Raw genomic sequence first — 17,339 nt, 5'->3', positions numbered from 1 at the left:
AGTCGGTGAGAAAGGAGCATCCCCTCTTTTTCTCTGCAGCTGGGAGCAGGGCTGTAAGAGAGGGAGTAAACAAAATACAAACAAACAAAAGTCTTCCCAGACTGGCTTGAGTTGGGAAAGAACTTGCTGCTGTGTTGTGATGATGCATTATTGTCATGTCGTGTATCAGAGCAACACCAGGAATTTAGTAAACAGCTCTGTTGAACTGTCTGAAGCTCTGTATTGACAAAATGCCTCTCCGTATGTTAAAAGCCCCATACCTCTGCAATAGCCTTTTGAAAGGCTAATATCAAAGGACAAATTCTTCTCTCAGTTGGACTACTGCATCTCCCATTGACTTAGTGGGGGTATTGTGCATGTGTTTAAGGGCAGAATTTGGCCCAAGCTTTGGCTGTGTACTGAACCTGAAGGAAGATGCCTTCGTATTCTGTAGATTTAAAATATATTAAAAATGAACTCAACCTTAATTATGCAAGTGCTGCCACAATTCCACAATCTCTTTTGTACTTTAAGAGCACTGTAAATTAAACATACATAGGGCTGATCAGTATTTATAAGTTTGAGTTTGAAACTGTAACAGCAGCAATAATTTTTTAAAATATGTGGCATGTGCATTATCTGTGAATGTCTCCAAGAGAGCCTGTTTCCTTCGCTTTAAGGCGATAATGGGCACAAATTGCAGCTAAGAGAGGCTAGGCAGTGAGATTTTGATTCTGTATATTAATTAATGGACAATCAAAGGAAGCAGCAGTCAATGCAGCTGAACATAATCAGAAATGAGTTGGACAGGAAAATGCTATGGGCCGGGGGACAGAGGGAGGCATGAAAGCTTGCAGGGATAAGTAGACTAAACTAGATACAGATGGATCTAGACCCACTGGAAGCTTTTTAGATTTTGTCCAAGTTATTGAATTGGTGCTAGGAGAACCAATGGTGTGATGTGTTGCATCCCAGTAAGGAGCTGGGATGCTGCACAGTGGATAGGCTGGAGCACCTTTTTTGCTTCCACCTTAATTCCCCAGATAAAGCATATGGCAGTAATGTAGCATGGAGGTGATGATTGCCCGGATCATAGTGGCAAGATCAACGTTGAAAATATATGATCCAGAAAAAAAAATTAGCATTTGAAAGCAGCTTCTTTGCTAGTAGAGGACAACTTCAACAAGATTTCATTACTGTAGCAGGTATGCAGGATACTCGTCAGTGTGCCTTAGACTTCCAGAAGAGCCATGGAGGGAGAAAATGGGTGCATATGGTGTCCATCTGAACAGTGACTATCTTGCAGAAATAAGAACAAATGTATTCAGCTTCTGCAGCTCTGCTGAGATGAGCTTTTCAAATCCTCAACACTTGGTTTAGTTCACACGCTTTCTTTCGTGTTGACATGGCTGTGGTTGCCGAGAATGTTGTACCTTTATGGCAGAGAAACCAAGCATTAGAGGAGATAAGGGTGGCATTGGTATGTGTAATAGTTGTCTTAAAATAGCCAGCCCAAAGAAGTAGTTAAAGTTCTGTAGTGATAATTGTCCAGTTCTAAAAATAGCTGTGTTCTATCAGACAGTGAAATAGAATACAGTACTGAGATTTATAGAATAATGGGATAGACCTGCAGGGGCCAGTCCTGCAAAGTTCTGAGCTCCTCCTGTGGGGGCCAATGAGTGCCTGTTGCACTGCTTTCATCATGGAAGTTGTGGTTGGACAGCATCTTCAAAATTGGGGTCCCTTAGGTTTGAAAACTACATTGTAAATATTTCATGGTATTTGGCATAATGTTATATATAAAAGCTGGTTCTTCGAGTGATTGGTCATGTCCATTCAACTTAGGTGTGTGTGCTTGCTACATGCACCGTTGCTGGAAGTTTTTTCCTCAGCATTATCTGTAGGTGACTGGCTCTGGCGCCCCCTGGAGTGGCGCGCATATGCCACGGCATACAGGGTGCCGCTGCGCGCCACTGCTCCCCTTTCCCCCCATTTCTTCTTGCTGGCAGTGATGGTGTATGGAACTGTTGCTGTTTTAGCTAGCGCTGTTGCTTCTCGTTCGTTCATTTACCTCTTGTATATTACTGTATATAGTTTCCCTCTAGTTTTAGTTTCACTATCTGTTATTTAGAGACTTAACAGGTCATGAACGAGACTTTGCCTCAGGACGGGGCATGCCCCAGGCCACAGGCTTTAAGCCCTGTGATCACTGTAAAAGGCCCAGGCCCATTAGCAATCCACATAACAGTTGTTTATGATGTTTGGGCGAAGGTCACATTACTGATAAGTGCAGAATTTGTAATTTCTTCGTCACGTCAAGCCCAAGACGAAGAAGGAGCGTGACATTCGCATTGAAAGCACTCCTTATGGAGTCTGCTCTTACCCCGATGCCGGAGCAGTGCTCTGATTTGGCGCCAAGCACCGTGACCTCAGTGTGCAGCACCCCGCTGGTACTGTCTACAAGCCGGCACTGGTCCCCTTTCAGGGCTCCAGCCAAGAAGCCCAGGAAGATGGGGCAAGGAAGTTCTCCAGCTTCCTGCAAGGGAAAGGACAAATCTGGGGTTGACCAAGGCCCTGTCTTGGGCACCTCTTCACGCCCTTCGGGATCTCAGGCCCTAGCTCAGGTCAAGCGGTGTAGCCCAGCTCGCTCCCCACTGACTACCGTGGATAGTGACAGAGGTTCTTGTCAACTCTGGGTGCCATCCACGCCAGGGGCCCTGCAAGCGGTGCAAGAGATTATGTCCCTCCCGATGCCAACCACTCCGGCCCCTGAGGGCTCCTGGTCATGGGGTAAACCTGTGTTTGGACCACCATAGTCCCCATCTGTACGGCAACAATCCCCGTTGCGGGGGACGTCCCACCAACGGTCTCCCTCTTGCAGCCGACATGCTTCTGACCATGACAGGCAGAACCTTCTCAGCCCCATCCCGTCTCTGGACCTCGGACAAGGGTAGAGAGACTTGAGGCGTGTCTTGCCGGTGACTGGGTGCAGACCTGTGGACGCACGCCTCCCCTGCAGGAGTTTCGGAGTCGGCGCCTGGAATCTCCGTGGCACCAGTACTGCTTTAGGGAGCAGTCGAAGGACCGACAGTACCATTCTCCAGATCGTCGCTGATCCCCCAGGGTGGCATCACCGCTTGCGGGTGCATCTTCACAACACCAAGCCCACTCTGGTTCTCAGTCCCTCTCCACATCCTGGTACTGCCTGTCAAGCATGAGGCATAGATTGCTGGGCCGGGGCTGTTGCTGATCCGCCGAGTGCTGCCAGTCGCTGAGACCCCGATCCAGGCGCTCGTCAAGGTCGGCCAGATCCAACTCCAGGAGGAGCGACCGATACCAATTGGGACAGAGCCACCAGCCACCTTGGTTGCAGGGGAGTGATGTTCTCTGCCCTGTAGCTCCAGCCAGGGTAGCTTTTCCCCTACATGAGGGGAAGAAGAAAAGACAGTTACCTGTTTTCGTAACTCATGTTCTTTGAGATGTTGCTCGTGTCCAGTCAACGACCTGCTCTCCTTCCCCACTGTCGGAGTTTACAACAAGAAGGAACTGAGGGTGGGGGGTCCGGCGGTGCCCTATATGCAGCAGCATATGCATGCCACTCCAGGGGGCGCCAGAGCCAGTCCCCTATGGATCCTGCTGAGGGAAAAACTTCCGGCACCGGTGCATGTGGCGAGCACACACGCATCTAAGTTGAATGGATGTGAGCAACACATCTCAAAGAACATCAGTTATGGAAACAGGTAACTGTCTTTTCCTTGAATATTATTGCAATAAAGTGGGGACAATTCTAATGCAGGCAAGGAATGGATTCTGCTTACAAATATTCGTTCTCAGAAGGGAGTCTTGGAGTCATGTTATCACTGGTGGAGGACAGACTTGAGGGGGCCTCTAGGAATCCATGACCTTTAATTGCTTAACTCAGCTGCCATGCTTCTGAACTTTCATACTTGTGTTGTACTTGAAGACAAAATTATAAACTTCCATCAACCTTCTTTGCAACTGATTTGCAGGTATTAGCTTCTGCTTTAGCAACCTACGTGATGGGAGCAGGAGGACACTAGTGTATCAGAAACAGGATGCAAAGTGCAAAAAGTAGATTTTTTTTTTCCCTATCAAAATATGGGTTTGAACAGTCACATTTTTAACTAGTTAGAGTAGCATTCACTGTGCAACAGAGGTAGCCAAATCTGACAAATTGTCGCCAGTGACACTAGAAAATTGGTATGAACTTTTTAAATAAGAATATTTGGCTTTATTGGTTATTGCCATGCTGGTTAACTTCTTGGACTGCTTAGTGCTGCCCTTGTTTAACCGTTGAAGTAAGACTGAAGCACAGCAGTTGTTCTCAGCTGGACAGTTTGCAGTGTGTATTATTGACTTGGATCTGTAAGTACATTTCTAGTGTTCTTTGGAATGTTAGTCTAATGTACAACACACAGTTAAGACCTCAGTCTGGCTTGATTCCCTGTGGCAGATTAATTTGTCTTGGCACTGGTACAGTATTCTTTGTCATAATTTTCCTTTTCAAGGAACAGGGTTTCTCAGTATTATCCCCTCTGTTGCAGCGATTGAAAGAGCGGTGCTGTAGTATGGGGATTTACTTATATATATTAGGGCTGTCGATTAACCGCAGTTAACTCACGTGATTAACTCAAATTAATTGTGATTAATTGCGGTTTTAATCACACTATTAAACAATAGAATACAAATTGAAATTTGTTAAATATTTTGGGTGTTTTTCTACATTTTTATATAAATTGTATTCTGTTGTAATTGAAATCAGTGTATATTTTTATTACAAATATTTGCACAGTAAAAATAATAAACCAATCAAATTGTTTAACAGTGCAATTAATCGCACAATTAATTTTTGTTAATTTTTGACAGCCCTGATATCAAAATTTAAAGGATCAACAGTTGTTGGGAGCTATTGAACTTTGTATAAATGTTAACTCTATCTGAGGACTTGGGAGCATTTTTTTTCTTTTTTTGCCTTCCTATATAAATCAGATCTCATCCTATTTAAAACCTCTTTATCAAAAAAATGTTCTAAAATATTATCAAATCCTGCAGGAGGCATCATTCATTAAAAATATGACACTGAAAAAGCTGAATGAGTGACATGTTTCGATTTTAATTTCATCATCACTGATAACTTGAATGTATTACATTAGAGGGTCTAGTACGTAGTTATGGATGAACCTTTTAAGGTTTTGGAGTGCATGGGAATCTGCAATTTGAGAAGCTTATTCAAGTCCCTGTGGTCCTGAAATCAGTCGGGGAATTGTGTGAATTCAGAGCAGTGTATCCAGTTCTATATCATGTTTCATGATGCTGGCAGAAAAGTAATAAAATGTAGGATGCCCTCAAGTGTGTCGGGTAGAAGAAAATGGAGTTAATCATGAGACATTCTAGGCCAGATTTTTAGAGCCCTTTAAATCTGCGGCTATCTGCTGTATATTCATGGACCATTTTTGCGTATCGAGGATGGATGTGGATCCAAATTTTATATCTAAAGCCCTGCAAATCCATGGATCATTTTTGCAGATCATGGATTGGATGCAGATACAAATTTTGTATCAACACAGGGCTCTACAAATCCTCATCTGGTGTAAATTGACAAAGCGCCACCAGCTGCTGATCTGGCACAGAAGCGGAAGGTTAATTTTCAGTGTTAATTTTATATGTATGTAATCTTTTTCTAATCAAATTATTTTAAATCCTCACAAGGTGAGCCAGTTTTATCAATAGTTACAAATATGACCTTGGGTCACTTCCATTCATAGAGATTGGGATACATCACCCTTAACTAATGAAATAGAATAATGTATGCTAACTGCACCTGATATAACCTAGGCTCCAATCCTGCAGATACTTATGCATGAGAGGAACTTTATGGACATAAGCGGTCTCATTGAGTTATCCAAACATGAGTTCAGTGGCACCACTCAATCCATAAAATTACTTAAGGTTCCATTGGTTCGTGAATTGATTTCCAGAAGATTTACACTGTGTGCTGTGAATTGGTTTATAAACAGAGAAATAGGGAGACTTGAAAAAAATGGAATCCTTATACAAAGGTACAAAATACTGTTCTTTTCATCGTACTCCCTGGATGTGTCAAAGTCCTACTAGATATAACGGGAATCTCTCTGAAGCTCACTTTGATAAATGAATAATTAACAAATAGAAAATAAACCTTTCCTTGCAGCAAAATACTGTTAGGAGTGGCCCTCTGTTCCTTCCAGGGAACAAAATTGGTAGTGGAATAATAATCCATTGTTTTCCCATTTGTTAAACAGAAATATTCTGCAGTCATTCCTTTGCTATTGTAAGTGGGGGAATAGTCCAGCTATTGTGGGGAACTTTCCTGGCTTCTGTACTATCCCGGTGAAGTGGACTCGCGAAAGGATCTGAGTCCTCACTCCCACTTCCTTTACCCAGTGGCCTCCCTGCCCTTGAGGACTCGCCTTCCACTCTCCTGTCCGGCGTAACCCCAACAAGGCTGGGCCCAGGATTCCTGGGGGGCTCGACCCCCAACCCTGCTGTGGTCACCTAGGACAGGGGCTAGGGTGTCCCCACTTCGGGGTACTCTCTCTGCACTGGGCACTTCTCTGACCCACTGACCATTACATACAATTTAAAGCAAATGCAAGTTATTTAATCAACAATTAATTTTACAAAGAATAAGGAAAAATGGGAAAGGTTAAAGGAAACACATCAACCCGCTCTGTGGCAAGAAACATCACAAACAGTGTCTCTGGAATGTCAGGGCAGTTCACAGTCTGTTCCTTGTAAGTCTCACGCCTTCTTCTCAGGCCCTGGGTGTGCTGTAGGGATGCTGTGGGTTGGATACTTGCTCTGGTGATGGCCACATACTCTCAGGCTCTAAGTGGTAGGACCCTTCTTCCCAGTGTCGCCCCCACCCTGTCGGGGTTACGATCCAAGCCTGGCCTGCAGAGCCTCTTGGCTGAGGCATCTCCCTGTGCTGGGCCCGCTGCCCAGCCCCTCGCTCTCCCCAGCTGCTCACCACACCCAGCTCCGGACTGCTCCAGCCACAGCTCCACCACTCTGCACTGCTGCTGCTTCTGCTGCTCTGCCTCCAGCTCCCTGGGCTGCTTCTTTGGCCCCTCTGGCTCTGGTTGCTACAGCTCTGCTCCCAGGACAGGTCTGCTCTGCAGGTTGTTTCTGTGACTCTGCTCCCAGCACTGACCTGCTTCGTGGGCTGCTTTTCTGGCCCCTCTGGCTCTGGTTGCTGCAGCTCTGCTCCCAGGACAGGGTCTGCTCTCTCCGGGCTGCTTTTCTGGTCCCTCTGGATCTGGCACAGCTCTGCTCCCCAGCTTAGCTTGGGCCCCTGCTTTCTCCTTAGCTCAGCCCCACTCTGTCTGACCCAGGCAAATCCAGCTCACACAGAGGACAGGACCTCCATGGCCTCCTGACTCCCTGATTAGCCTGCTCGCTCTGTCATTCAGGCTGACCTGGAACATTGGCCTCTCCCCATTGTTCCTGGGGGCTGTCAGTCTCAGGGTCCTGATTCCCCATCGACCCTTCCCCCTTTTTAGTACTGGGAGCTAGCAACTAAAACACCCCCACTGAATGTTAGTAAGGGGGCAACAGTCCCCTTACATTATTCTGGGCCTGTGCTCCTACATAGTTAAGCTTTTCCTGTGGCTTAAAGCTGACCAGAACTGAGCAGTCCTAAACAGTGTCAGACTGTAGCTGTCCCCCAGGTCCTCACCTCTCCTCTCTACTAGCATATGTACCCCTAATATATGGATTTATCACAGGCTAAGGGACCTTTTTTGGTGGAGGCAGCATGACAGTGCTTTGTTCCAACGCTTTCAAGTCTGCTGCTTTGCCCAGCTCTTTCAGAGGTGCTTTTCTCTAGTGAACTGCAATACTTGCTTCACTTGACAAATGACTGATCAAATATAGGTGTAGACTTAAATTCTAAATAAATCCATTTGTAAGATGGTCTTGTTGGGCTTTTTGCCTGCTGAAATCTGGGTTTCTCTTGCTTCAGTGAGAGCGTCAGCTGTTGCAGAATAAAACTCAGAATCATTCGTTTAGGGTCCTGCTAGTAATCAAATGAGGGGCTGGTATTTTCATAGTGAATAGCTCTCTAACATAATGTTTGTCTATGCATGTGTTATGTTAAAAGCTTAAGATCTCTTAAACCAGTTTTTAGTATGTATATAATTTTAATTTCACTCTGTGCGTGTGTGTGTGTGTCCTCATCACAGGAATGAGATTATAGTAGATTGTCAAGTAATAAAAAATGCTCTGGGAGAAGTATGAAGCTTTTTTTTTTTTTTAATGAATTAGAGAACGGACTATTTAAACATCATCCCGGAGCACAGTAACAAAGCGTTCTTGTGCTCCCAAAACTTCCATTAACTTGAGTGAGTGGTCTGAATGAACTAGGAATGAAGAATTGGTGGGCTTGTAATGTTTTTAATGCAGATTTTGAGTTCCAAAGGTTCCAGTTTCATAATAACAGTAGTTTGCATAACATCCAACTATTTTTAAATAAGACCTAATGGAAGGGTATTTCCTTCATTAGAATAGAGAATGAAAGATGAAGTCAAACAGGGAAATAAATTAATGTGGTTAAATTATTCCTTTCAGCGCTGCCTTAGGAACATGAGCAACAAGTGTAGGATTTCCTCTAATTTTTGTAATTCTAGATATTTTGCAGAATGAATGTCACACTGAAAAGCAGAAGCAGAGGTGTTTTTGAGATTAGGCAACTGTGTGTTTTAATGGGGAAGAAAAGTAAAATCATCTAGATAGGAAATGCTAAGGAAAAAAACATAGCTTTTGTGAGAGCAGTATTATCAGCAGTCAAAAATTGTGAGTCTGGCTTAAAAATGGAGATTAAAAAAGCATAATAAATCACTTTTCATTCTGTTCTGCCCCGTGACTGATTGTTTAGGGAAAGACCACTCCCCCCACTTTGTGATCATTTTAAATTGACTGTTCATCCTTAAAGGAGCATACACAAACGCAGGCCTTCCTCATGGCTACTTCAGATTGGGACTTCAGTTACTGTCATTTTTTCTCTCCCCATCAATTTTCTGTGTCCAGCTTGCATGCAACATTCACTCAGCCCCCACCTTTTCTCTCCTTTTCTCCAACTTCACATTCCGCTTCCCCCCATGACTGTCCCACAATCTCCCTCCCACCTTATATTTCTCTTACCTTCTCTGTCTTCACATTCCCCTGTACACTCCTCAGTCTCTGTGCTGCTGCCCCACATTTATCTCTCCTCAGCCTCCCTCCTGCACTCCTTGTTTTCACGATCACCCCATTCCTTTAGTATCTCTCTTCAGTCTCTCTACTGTCCCTACCCTTCCACACCCATTCCCATGTATCTTCTGGGCTGGGAAAGGGTAAACATGTCTCTGCACTCGTAGACAAGGACAGTTGTGTTTAACATCATGTTAGCAGGTTATGCTTAACCATGACATCTAACACGATTTAAAACATGACAGCCATTGACTATACTAAGCCCAACAATTTCAAAAGTGGCAGGTGATTTTGGGTGCCTCCATTTTTTGCATGTCCAACTTGAGAGGCCTGGAAAAAGAGCTGATTTTCAGAGTGTATTTTCCCAGCGTCTCAGGCTTTTGTCTCCTGCGTGGTCCACACGTGGACATTAGGACTGTCATCTTTATTGAAGGATTACCTAGCTTTTGGCCTACTGAAAACAATAGGAGACTGTGGCCCTTTAGAATGAGTCAAAACTTAGTGAGATTGCTGCAGTGTATATTGGTGTAGCTAGGTACTTATATTGCTGTAGTATGTGAGCATCTGAAATCAAGAGAATCTTTTTTTTAAAAGCACATAAAATGATGTGATAGAATAATGAAAGTTGGCAGCTCTGCAACAACTGTACCCAGTCATTGAGATGATGTCGATCAGGAGTAATTCTGGCATTCATACAGTTATGCAAGCATCCTGTCACTGTGGTTGAAATGTTTGTTTTAGGAACTGGGAAGGCGGTGTTGACTGTACTGATCAGATAGAGTAAAATGAGTTAGGTTCTGACGGCTTAGATTACACCCTAATACTCCACACTGGCAAACCACCAACCACTCCAGCAGCAGTCACTTGTTTTTGCTCAAGGGGAACTCTTATGGTCAGCTGCCTTGGAAATAGAACTATTTCCCATCTCAAGAAGGGTGACTGACAGCAGTGCTGAGACTCTTACTCTCTGACTGCCTTCTCCATCACGCCTGGCCTAGCCTAATATACACTTTTTTTCCTCCCCAGCAGCTGCAATTTTTTTCACCTTCATAGATAAGGCAAAAGAAATCAAGAATATTGTTGTTTTTGTATTGCAGTAACACCTGGGAGCCTCAGCCATGGACCAAGACTCTATTGTGCTAGGTGCTGTACAAACGTAGAATAAAGAGATGGTCCCTGCCCCAAAGAGTGTGCAATCTAAGTATAAGACAAGAGACAACAGGTGATACAGACAGACATGGGAGCACAAGGAAACACTGAGACAACAGACAGGTGTATCTCACAGACACATAATATGAATAAAATCTTCCCTTCAAATATTGGAAACATGTCATCTTTCTTGGCCAGGTACTGTGAGGTGCTGGGCACCTACAACTCCCATTGACTTCAATGGGTGATTCATAGCTAAACTTTGAAGTCAATGGGAGCTGTAGGCATTCAGCACCTCTGCACAGTTGTGCTGTCTGTATGATTTACGTATCTGGTGAAGAGTATTGGATGCCTAATATAAAGAACGGTACTTGGAGGACATTTTATTATTTATATTGCAGTAGCACCTTGATGGCCCCAGGCAGGGATCAAGACCCCATTATGCTAGGCACGGAACAAAAGAGTTAAAGACAGTCCCTGTGCCAGAGAGCTCACCATCTAGGATTGTGACAAGATACTACTGGAGGGTAAACAGGCAAAGTGGGGTTTTGGGGTGATGAGGTAACAATACAGGTGGGCATGATTGCATAAACTAGCGATAGAAGTTTGTGATAATCTTAGAAGCCTCCAGATGGTAGAGATTTGTTGTCATTTACGGCAGAGGTAGGTTTTAACAGGAGATTGGTAAGAGAGTAAGGTGGTGGCTTTGTGAATCTTTACTGAAAGATTTTAAAGTTCTCTCTCCAATTAGGGTCTGTTTATATTCATCCTTGTTGAAGATGAAGGAACTGAGGCTACTGGAAATTGTCTAGATCAGTTTTTGTAAGCTGTTAATGGCTAAGTTATGGAGAATCCAGAGGTTTTTGTTAAAGTAAGCAAATGCCCTGATCATCCACCCAGGCCAGTACAGTGCATTAGGTACTCTTCTCAGCCCACAGTTATAAAGGCCACTCTGCTATTCAAGGTTGGCATTTGTCAAAGTGCCCTTTAGAACATTTGTGGGGAAAATGCAACACTTAAAACCTTTTTTTTAGGTCTTTATAACTTGGCTGAGAAGAATCTCCTCTCTGCCTCCCTTTTTCTCCTTCCATTCTCTCTTGGAGGCAGATGGCAGCCTGTTGAAAAATGCTTTTGTGCTTAACCTAGAATGTGAACTACTTCCACCAGGTGGTATTAACCTGACCATTTTATTTATTTTTAGCAGTGATTTTTCAGCTAATGCACAGCAATATTGTCATATTTAGTTTTTGCATCCAGATTTTAATCCTGTTTATGAACTACTCCACTGACTCAATATTCTGAGCCATAATTATTGCTTTGGATTTTACAGTCTCCAGGCAAGCAGCTCTCCTGATGAAGTCAGGGGAACATTATTGCCTTCTTCAAGACTACAGCAGTGGGCGCCCTCTGATGATTTTAAAGTGCTGTTGTTATAAATAAACTGTTGGGATTTTTAAGTGATATCTAGCTAAACATGGAACTGCACCATATTATGGATCGACATACAATGAATTTTAATGGCTACAAAGGAACCACTAAAATTTGAGTAAATAGATGCTTTAGAATTGTCTAGATATGAAATTACACAACCAAGTTCAATGGCATCTTTTGAGATGCTGTATTCTGATGGCTAGACATCTTATGTATTTCTGTGGTAGCTATTTTCCCTTTAAATACCTCAGAAACTCAACCCTGTGTGCTTAAAGGGTCCAACTTTTACTCCCCAAAGCAAACTATAAAATATACAAACCCTGCTCTAAAGTAAATGGTCTAATAGGCATTATGTTCTGATCTGAGATCTTACGGTCAGCTAGGGTTTGTGGCTGTTGCTTTCTTTTTAAACGTCCTATTGCAAGCCGGGGAGCTCAGCTACCATATTTGGAGCTCCTATGCCTGTCCACTGACCTCATATCTGCTTGTTTGAGGGTTTGTGTGTTTTTACTTGTCCATATATGGACAGGCTGCTTGGGGAGTCTGGTATCTGACCTGAATTAGAAGTAATTCAACATCTGTATGGAGTTCAGCTTTTGTCAGTATGCACTAATTAGGCTAAAGCCAGGGCTTCAGCTGCTTTCACTGGGAAAGAGGCAGTACGAAGAAGGCAAATTTACTGTTAAATCATGCTTTTTCGTTATAACTCATACCTATCCTTGAAAACAGTCTCCTTCATCCGGGTATAATCATAAAGAAGCAAACCAGAGCGTAAACAGAAGAAGTCTCTTGATCAGGAAACTAATATTTCATGAATGACAATAATCAAGGCCAACTTTCATGTGAAGCCGTCAAAATCTTTCACAGTAGAGATCCCTGTTTCCACTTGGTGTCACGTGGGAGCATAGGGGCGGCACTGGATTGGATGTGAATGGATCTTGTTCGCTCCATACACTTCCTTTAAAGTTTTCCCTTGAAATGAAGGCAGGGATGAAAAGCCCAGCTCTGAGTAATTCACAACAGACAGAAGGAAAAAATAATTGTGAAAAGAGTAGGAGTTTGTAACCCTCTTCCCCCACCATGTACATGGACATGTTCCCATTGCTTGTGTGGATGTAATATCAGAAGTATATTTTCTGGGAATAAGGATTGTTGTAGAATACTTGAACAATGATGATAAACATGGTGGGTGAAATCCTGGCTTCACTGAAGTCCATGGAAAACTTCCACTGGTTTCACTAAGGTCAGGATTTCACCCAGTATCTGATGTGTAGCACCACTCATTCTAATGGGCGTCACAAAGCCCTTCCCAACAGACACCTGTATAGCACTGCTGAAACTTGGCCAACTCTGGAGTGGAGGGATAGCAGCCAGTCAGCACACTGCACAGAAGTGGTGGGAGGAGAGGTTTTTAGGCCAAAAACAATTGAGCAAGCCTCATATCTTATGGAAATTGCCAAGGGGTCTTCAGTGTAATCGCTGAGCAAACAGGACCTCTGTGTTGTAGGGTCTTAGCTGAAAGATCCACACATAGTAAGTAAGCTGTATGGTCCTCAGTTTGTCTGTTTCAGAAGGATGAAAGATTGAGTCAATCCTCCTGGAACTTGAACCTGTAATTGCCTTGGGTCTGTGTATTTTAAGTCAGAGGCTTGCACCATGAACTACCTCCTCAGCAAACTTGACTGTAGTTAATAAACTACAGTTACCTGGATAATCGTTAGACATATTGGTATGGCCTCCGCAAGACCACCAACCTCCCTTTGTCTTTGGACAGATATAACTGACTAAAATGTGAAATTAAAAAAATGTCTTTCTCAGTGTAACCTCCTAATTTAAAAATATGCCCTGGTATATTGATGCATGCATCTTTTACAGTAAGAATCTCTTCTAGCTCAAGAGCCAGAGGGAATATTTTGGTTGTCTGTTTGTGTATAGAATACTCACAGGTGTACATGTACAATGCCTTTCAAAGGATGTCTTGTAAATCATATGGGAAGCCAAACGGAATGATATCTTTGAAAGAGACTCAACTCTTGGTGTAACAGGCAAGGGGCTTAGTCAGGCCTGCTGAGAAGCAACTCTTCATTATAGGCAATGATTGTTAAATTACTCTGCATTATGTGATGGTGTGGCGTATACCTTGAGTCTCCAACTTCTGAAGTACAGAAGAAAAATGGGTTTTGAATTTTCTGAGCTTGTGGTCCTTTGAGGGCCTTGTTTTTACATTCCAGTAATCCTCCGTGTTGACTCAAACACACGTGTGTTGAATACAATACAAATATCTAGCATTTGGATTCAGCTCTTCTTTGGACAATATTTGATTTCTCTGAGGGACTATTCTCATTCCTGTCTGTAATCCCTGGAGTGTTAGAAACAATGGGTTACAATTTTGTAGGGCTCTATTTGTTTTCAAGGGAATTAAGGGGAAATTCAAATGATACCTGCTTTTGAAGGATGGGTTGTGACATACCTGTGCCTACAGATATAGCAGTGGGCTGCACACATGCACCATTTACTCCTGAGGGAATTCTGCGCCCAAAAAAATAAATTATGCACTCAATATTTTAAAATTCTTCAAATTTTATTTATCAATAAATGTGACTCCAGCATGGCAGTGGGGATCACAGGCCACTGGCTGCATTGATGTGGGAGATAACCATGAAGCCCGCACATCCCCCAGTACAGGGACTTGGCAGTGAGGCTGCACCCGACCCTGACACAGTGCAAGGGCTGGGCCTACCCCAGAAACACCCCGGGGCCCTGCCTCTCTGCACCAGGTGTGGCTGGGCAGGCTCAGCCCAGCAGGATCCAAGTGTGGGGGTGAGAGGTTTCTGTGTGGGGCAGTCTGGGTAAGGGCAGCTCAGTGGTAGATTTGGATGCACAGGGGCTCATTGGGAGGTTCCGGGTGCAGGGACAATAGGACTTTGCGGGGGATCCAGGTGATTGGGGCTCAGCAGGGGATCTGGGTGTGGGGGGCTCAGTGTGTGGGACTTGATTGGGGGGGGGTCCAGGTGCAGCTGGTTGGGGATCAGTGGGGTCAGAGTCTGGGTTTGGGGAGCTCGTCAGAGGGGTCCAGGTATAGGAGAATAGGGCCTGTCAAGGTGAGGGTTCAAAGTGCCTGCTTAACGGGGAAGCCCCAGCTGCTGCCGAAGGGACGCTGCATGCCGGGATCCCGCCTGCCCGCAACCTCCCTCCCGCAACCTTCCCCTCTTTCCCCTCTTCTTCCCTCTCCCATAACCTATTCCACTCTTCCTTCGTTCCCCACTGCCTTTTCCTCCATTGTGGGCACTCACTGTTGCACAGAAAACAGGAAGGCTCACAGCACACAGAAAGGGAGCATGATTGGCACTAGGACCCAGGAGGCAGGGTTCAGCGGAGCCCAGATGCAGCCTCTTTCAGCTGGGCAGCTCTGCACTTGCAGAAATGGGGGGGGGGGGGGCGGGGAAGAGTGACATGCAACCCCATGTGCCCCCCCTAATGCCTTGCCTCTGTTTGAGGGGCAGTCTCCCCCCCTAGAACTGCGCCCATGACCCCTCCCCCCAGCTTCCCTTTGCTTCCCTGCCATTTTCTGCGAGTGCGCAATCCCACAGAATTCACCAGGAGTAACCGTTGGGAAAGAAATCAGGAGAGAGGCCTATATACTTGTTTTTTTTTTTTACTTTCTTGGCTGATGGTTGCAGTAAGACTCTTATCCATATACAGGTCAGCCACTAATCAATCCAGTATATTATAGAATGTGCTAATCTTAGACCAGCAAAGAAATACATTAGGAGGGCAGCCCAAGTTTTGGTAGTGGTTGAAAGTAGTTCTATCTGATGGCCATTCACTGCTGTATGTGAAATGGTTTGGAGAGTGGAGAGAAGTCGCAGCGTACTTCCTAGAGGACAGGTATCCTCAACACACAAGTTATCATCACATTTGGAATACTGGTAGGCAGCCTCATCAGAGGAGTTGCAGATTCAGTGGACATAGAGACTAAACTGCTCTGCCCCCACTAGAAGTAGTTCCTCTACTACAGGGCTTGCAGCACCCTGCTGGGCACTAGGGAATGTTTGAGTAGTAGTGACCCACATTTTATCTTTTCTGTGCAGGGTCTGGTTTCCTGGGTTGTCGTTGTGGCACTTTGCACTAATGTACACTAAAAAGAATATTAAGTGGGAGTGAGAGATGTACAATGGACTTTCTCTTAAAGGCAGTAACTATGCCTAGAGAGAGAATTTGTAACCGTGCGGAGTGACCTGCACCCTTGGACTTGCACAGACAGATTGCTCTGCCTTTGAGCTTCTGTTTGATCACTGACTAGTTTATTTCCCTCTCTCCCTTTGCACATCTTTTATTGTAGATCAAAAAACAGCAGCAAGATGTGTTAGGCTTCTTGGAAGCCAACAAGATTGAATTTGAAGAAAAAGATATTGCAGCCAATGAGGAGAACCGGAAATGGATGAGAGAGAATGTCCCGGAAGAGAGCCGACCAACGAGTGGAAATCCATTGCCCCCTCGCATCTTCAATGATAGCCGATATCTGGGGGTAAGAGACCATTTTAAGCTTCTCCTTGGCCTCCCCATTCTGACTTTCCCAGACTTTATCCTGCTGCTAACTATATGCTATAGTCACTGCTCTGACTATAGCATATGCCAGATGCAACAGAAAATCTGACATCAGGAATCCTAACATTCAAAAACTGGTAGAAGAACACTTCAGCCTCCCTGGCCACTAGCTGTAAAAGATTTAAGGGTGGCAATTTTGCAACAGAAAAGCTTCAAAACCAGACTCCAAGGAGAAACTGCTGAGCTTGAATTAATATGCAAACTAGATACCATTTACTTGGGTTTGAATAGAGACTGGGAGTGGCTGGGTCATTACACATATTGAATCTATTTCCTTAAGCTAAGTATCCTCACACCTTCTTGTCAACTGTCTAAATGAGCCATCTTGATTATCACTACAAAAGTTTTTTTTCTCCTGCTGATAATAGTTCATCTTAACTAATTAGCCTCTCACAGTTTGTATGGTAACTTTCAACTTATCTGTGTGTTTGTGTGTGTATATATATATATATCTTACTATATGTTCCATTCTATGCATCCGATGAAGTGGGCTGTAGCTCATGAAAGCTTATGCTCTAATAAATTTGTTAATCTCTAAGGTGCCACAAGTACTCCTGTTCTTTTTGCGGATACAGACTAACACGGCTGCTACTCTGAAAGAAGATGTGAGTTATCAACAGAGAGAAAATTACTTTTTGTAGTGACCCAGCCACTCCCAGTCTTTATTCAGGCCTAATTTGATGGTGTCAAGTTTGCAAATTAATTTCAGTTCTGCAGTTTCTCATTGAAGACTGTTTTTGAAGTTTTTTTTGTTGAAGAATGGCCACTTTTAAGTCTGTTATTGAGTGTCCAGGGAGATTGAAGTGCTCTCCTATTGGTTTTTGAATGTTACATTTCTTGATGTCTGATACGTCCATTTATTCTTGTATAGAGACTGTCCGGTTTGGCCAATGTACATGGCAGAGGGGCATTGCTGGCACATG

General features: G+C 44.0%; 1 protein-coding gene across 1 annotated transcript in view; it reads left to right on the top strand.

The window, feature by feature from the left end:
- The window catches only part of SH3BGRL (SH3 domain binding glutamate rich protein like), a 56,391-nt gene that overhangs the window by 22,836 nt on the left and 16,216 nt on the right, over positions 1-17,339 (top strand). The window contains exon 2 of the mRNA XM_073360932.2: positions 16,151-16,336. Within this exon, the coding sequence (XP_073217033.1) occupies positions 16,151-16,336 (186 nt within the window). The remainder of the gene's footprint in view (positions 1-16,150; positions 16,337-17,339) is intronic.

Source organism: Lepidochelys kempii, chromosome 9 (genome assembly GCF_965140285.1).
Source record: "Lepidochelys kempii isolate rLepKem1 chromosome 9, rLepKem1.hap1, whole genome shotgun sequence".
NCBI classification, from domain to species: Eukaryota; Metazoa; Chordata; order Testudines; family Cheloniidae; genus Lepidochelys; species Lepidochelys kempii.
This window is presented reverse-complemented; position numbering and strand designations above follow the sequence as displayed.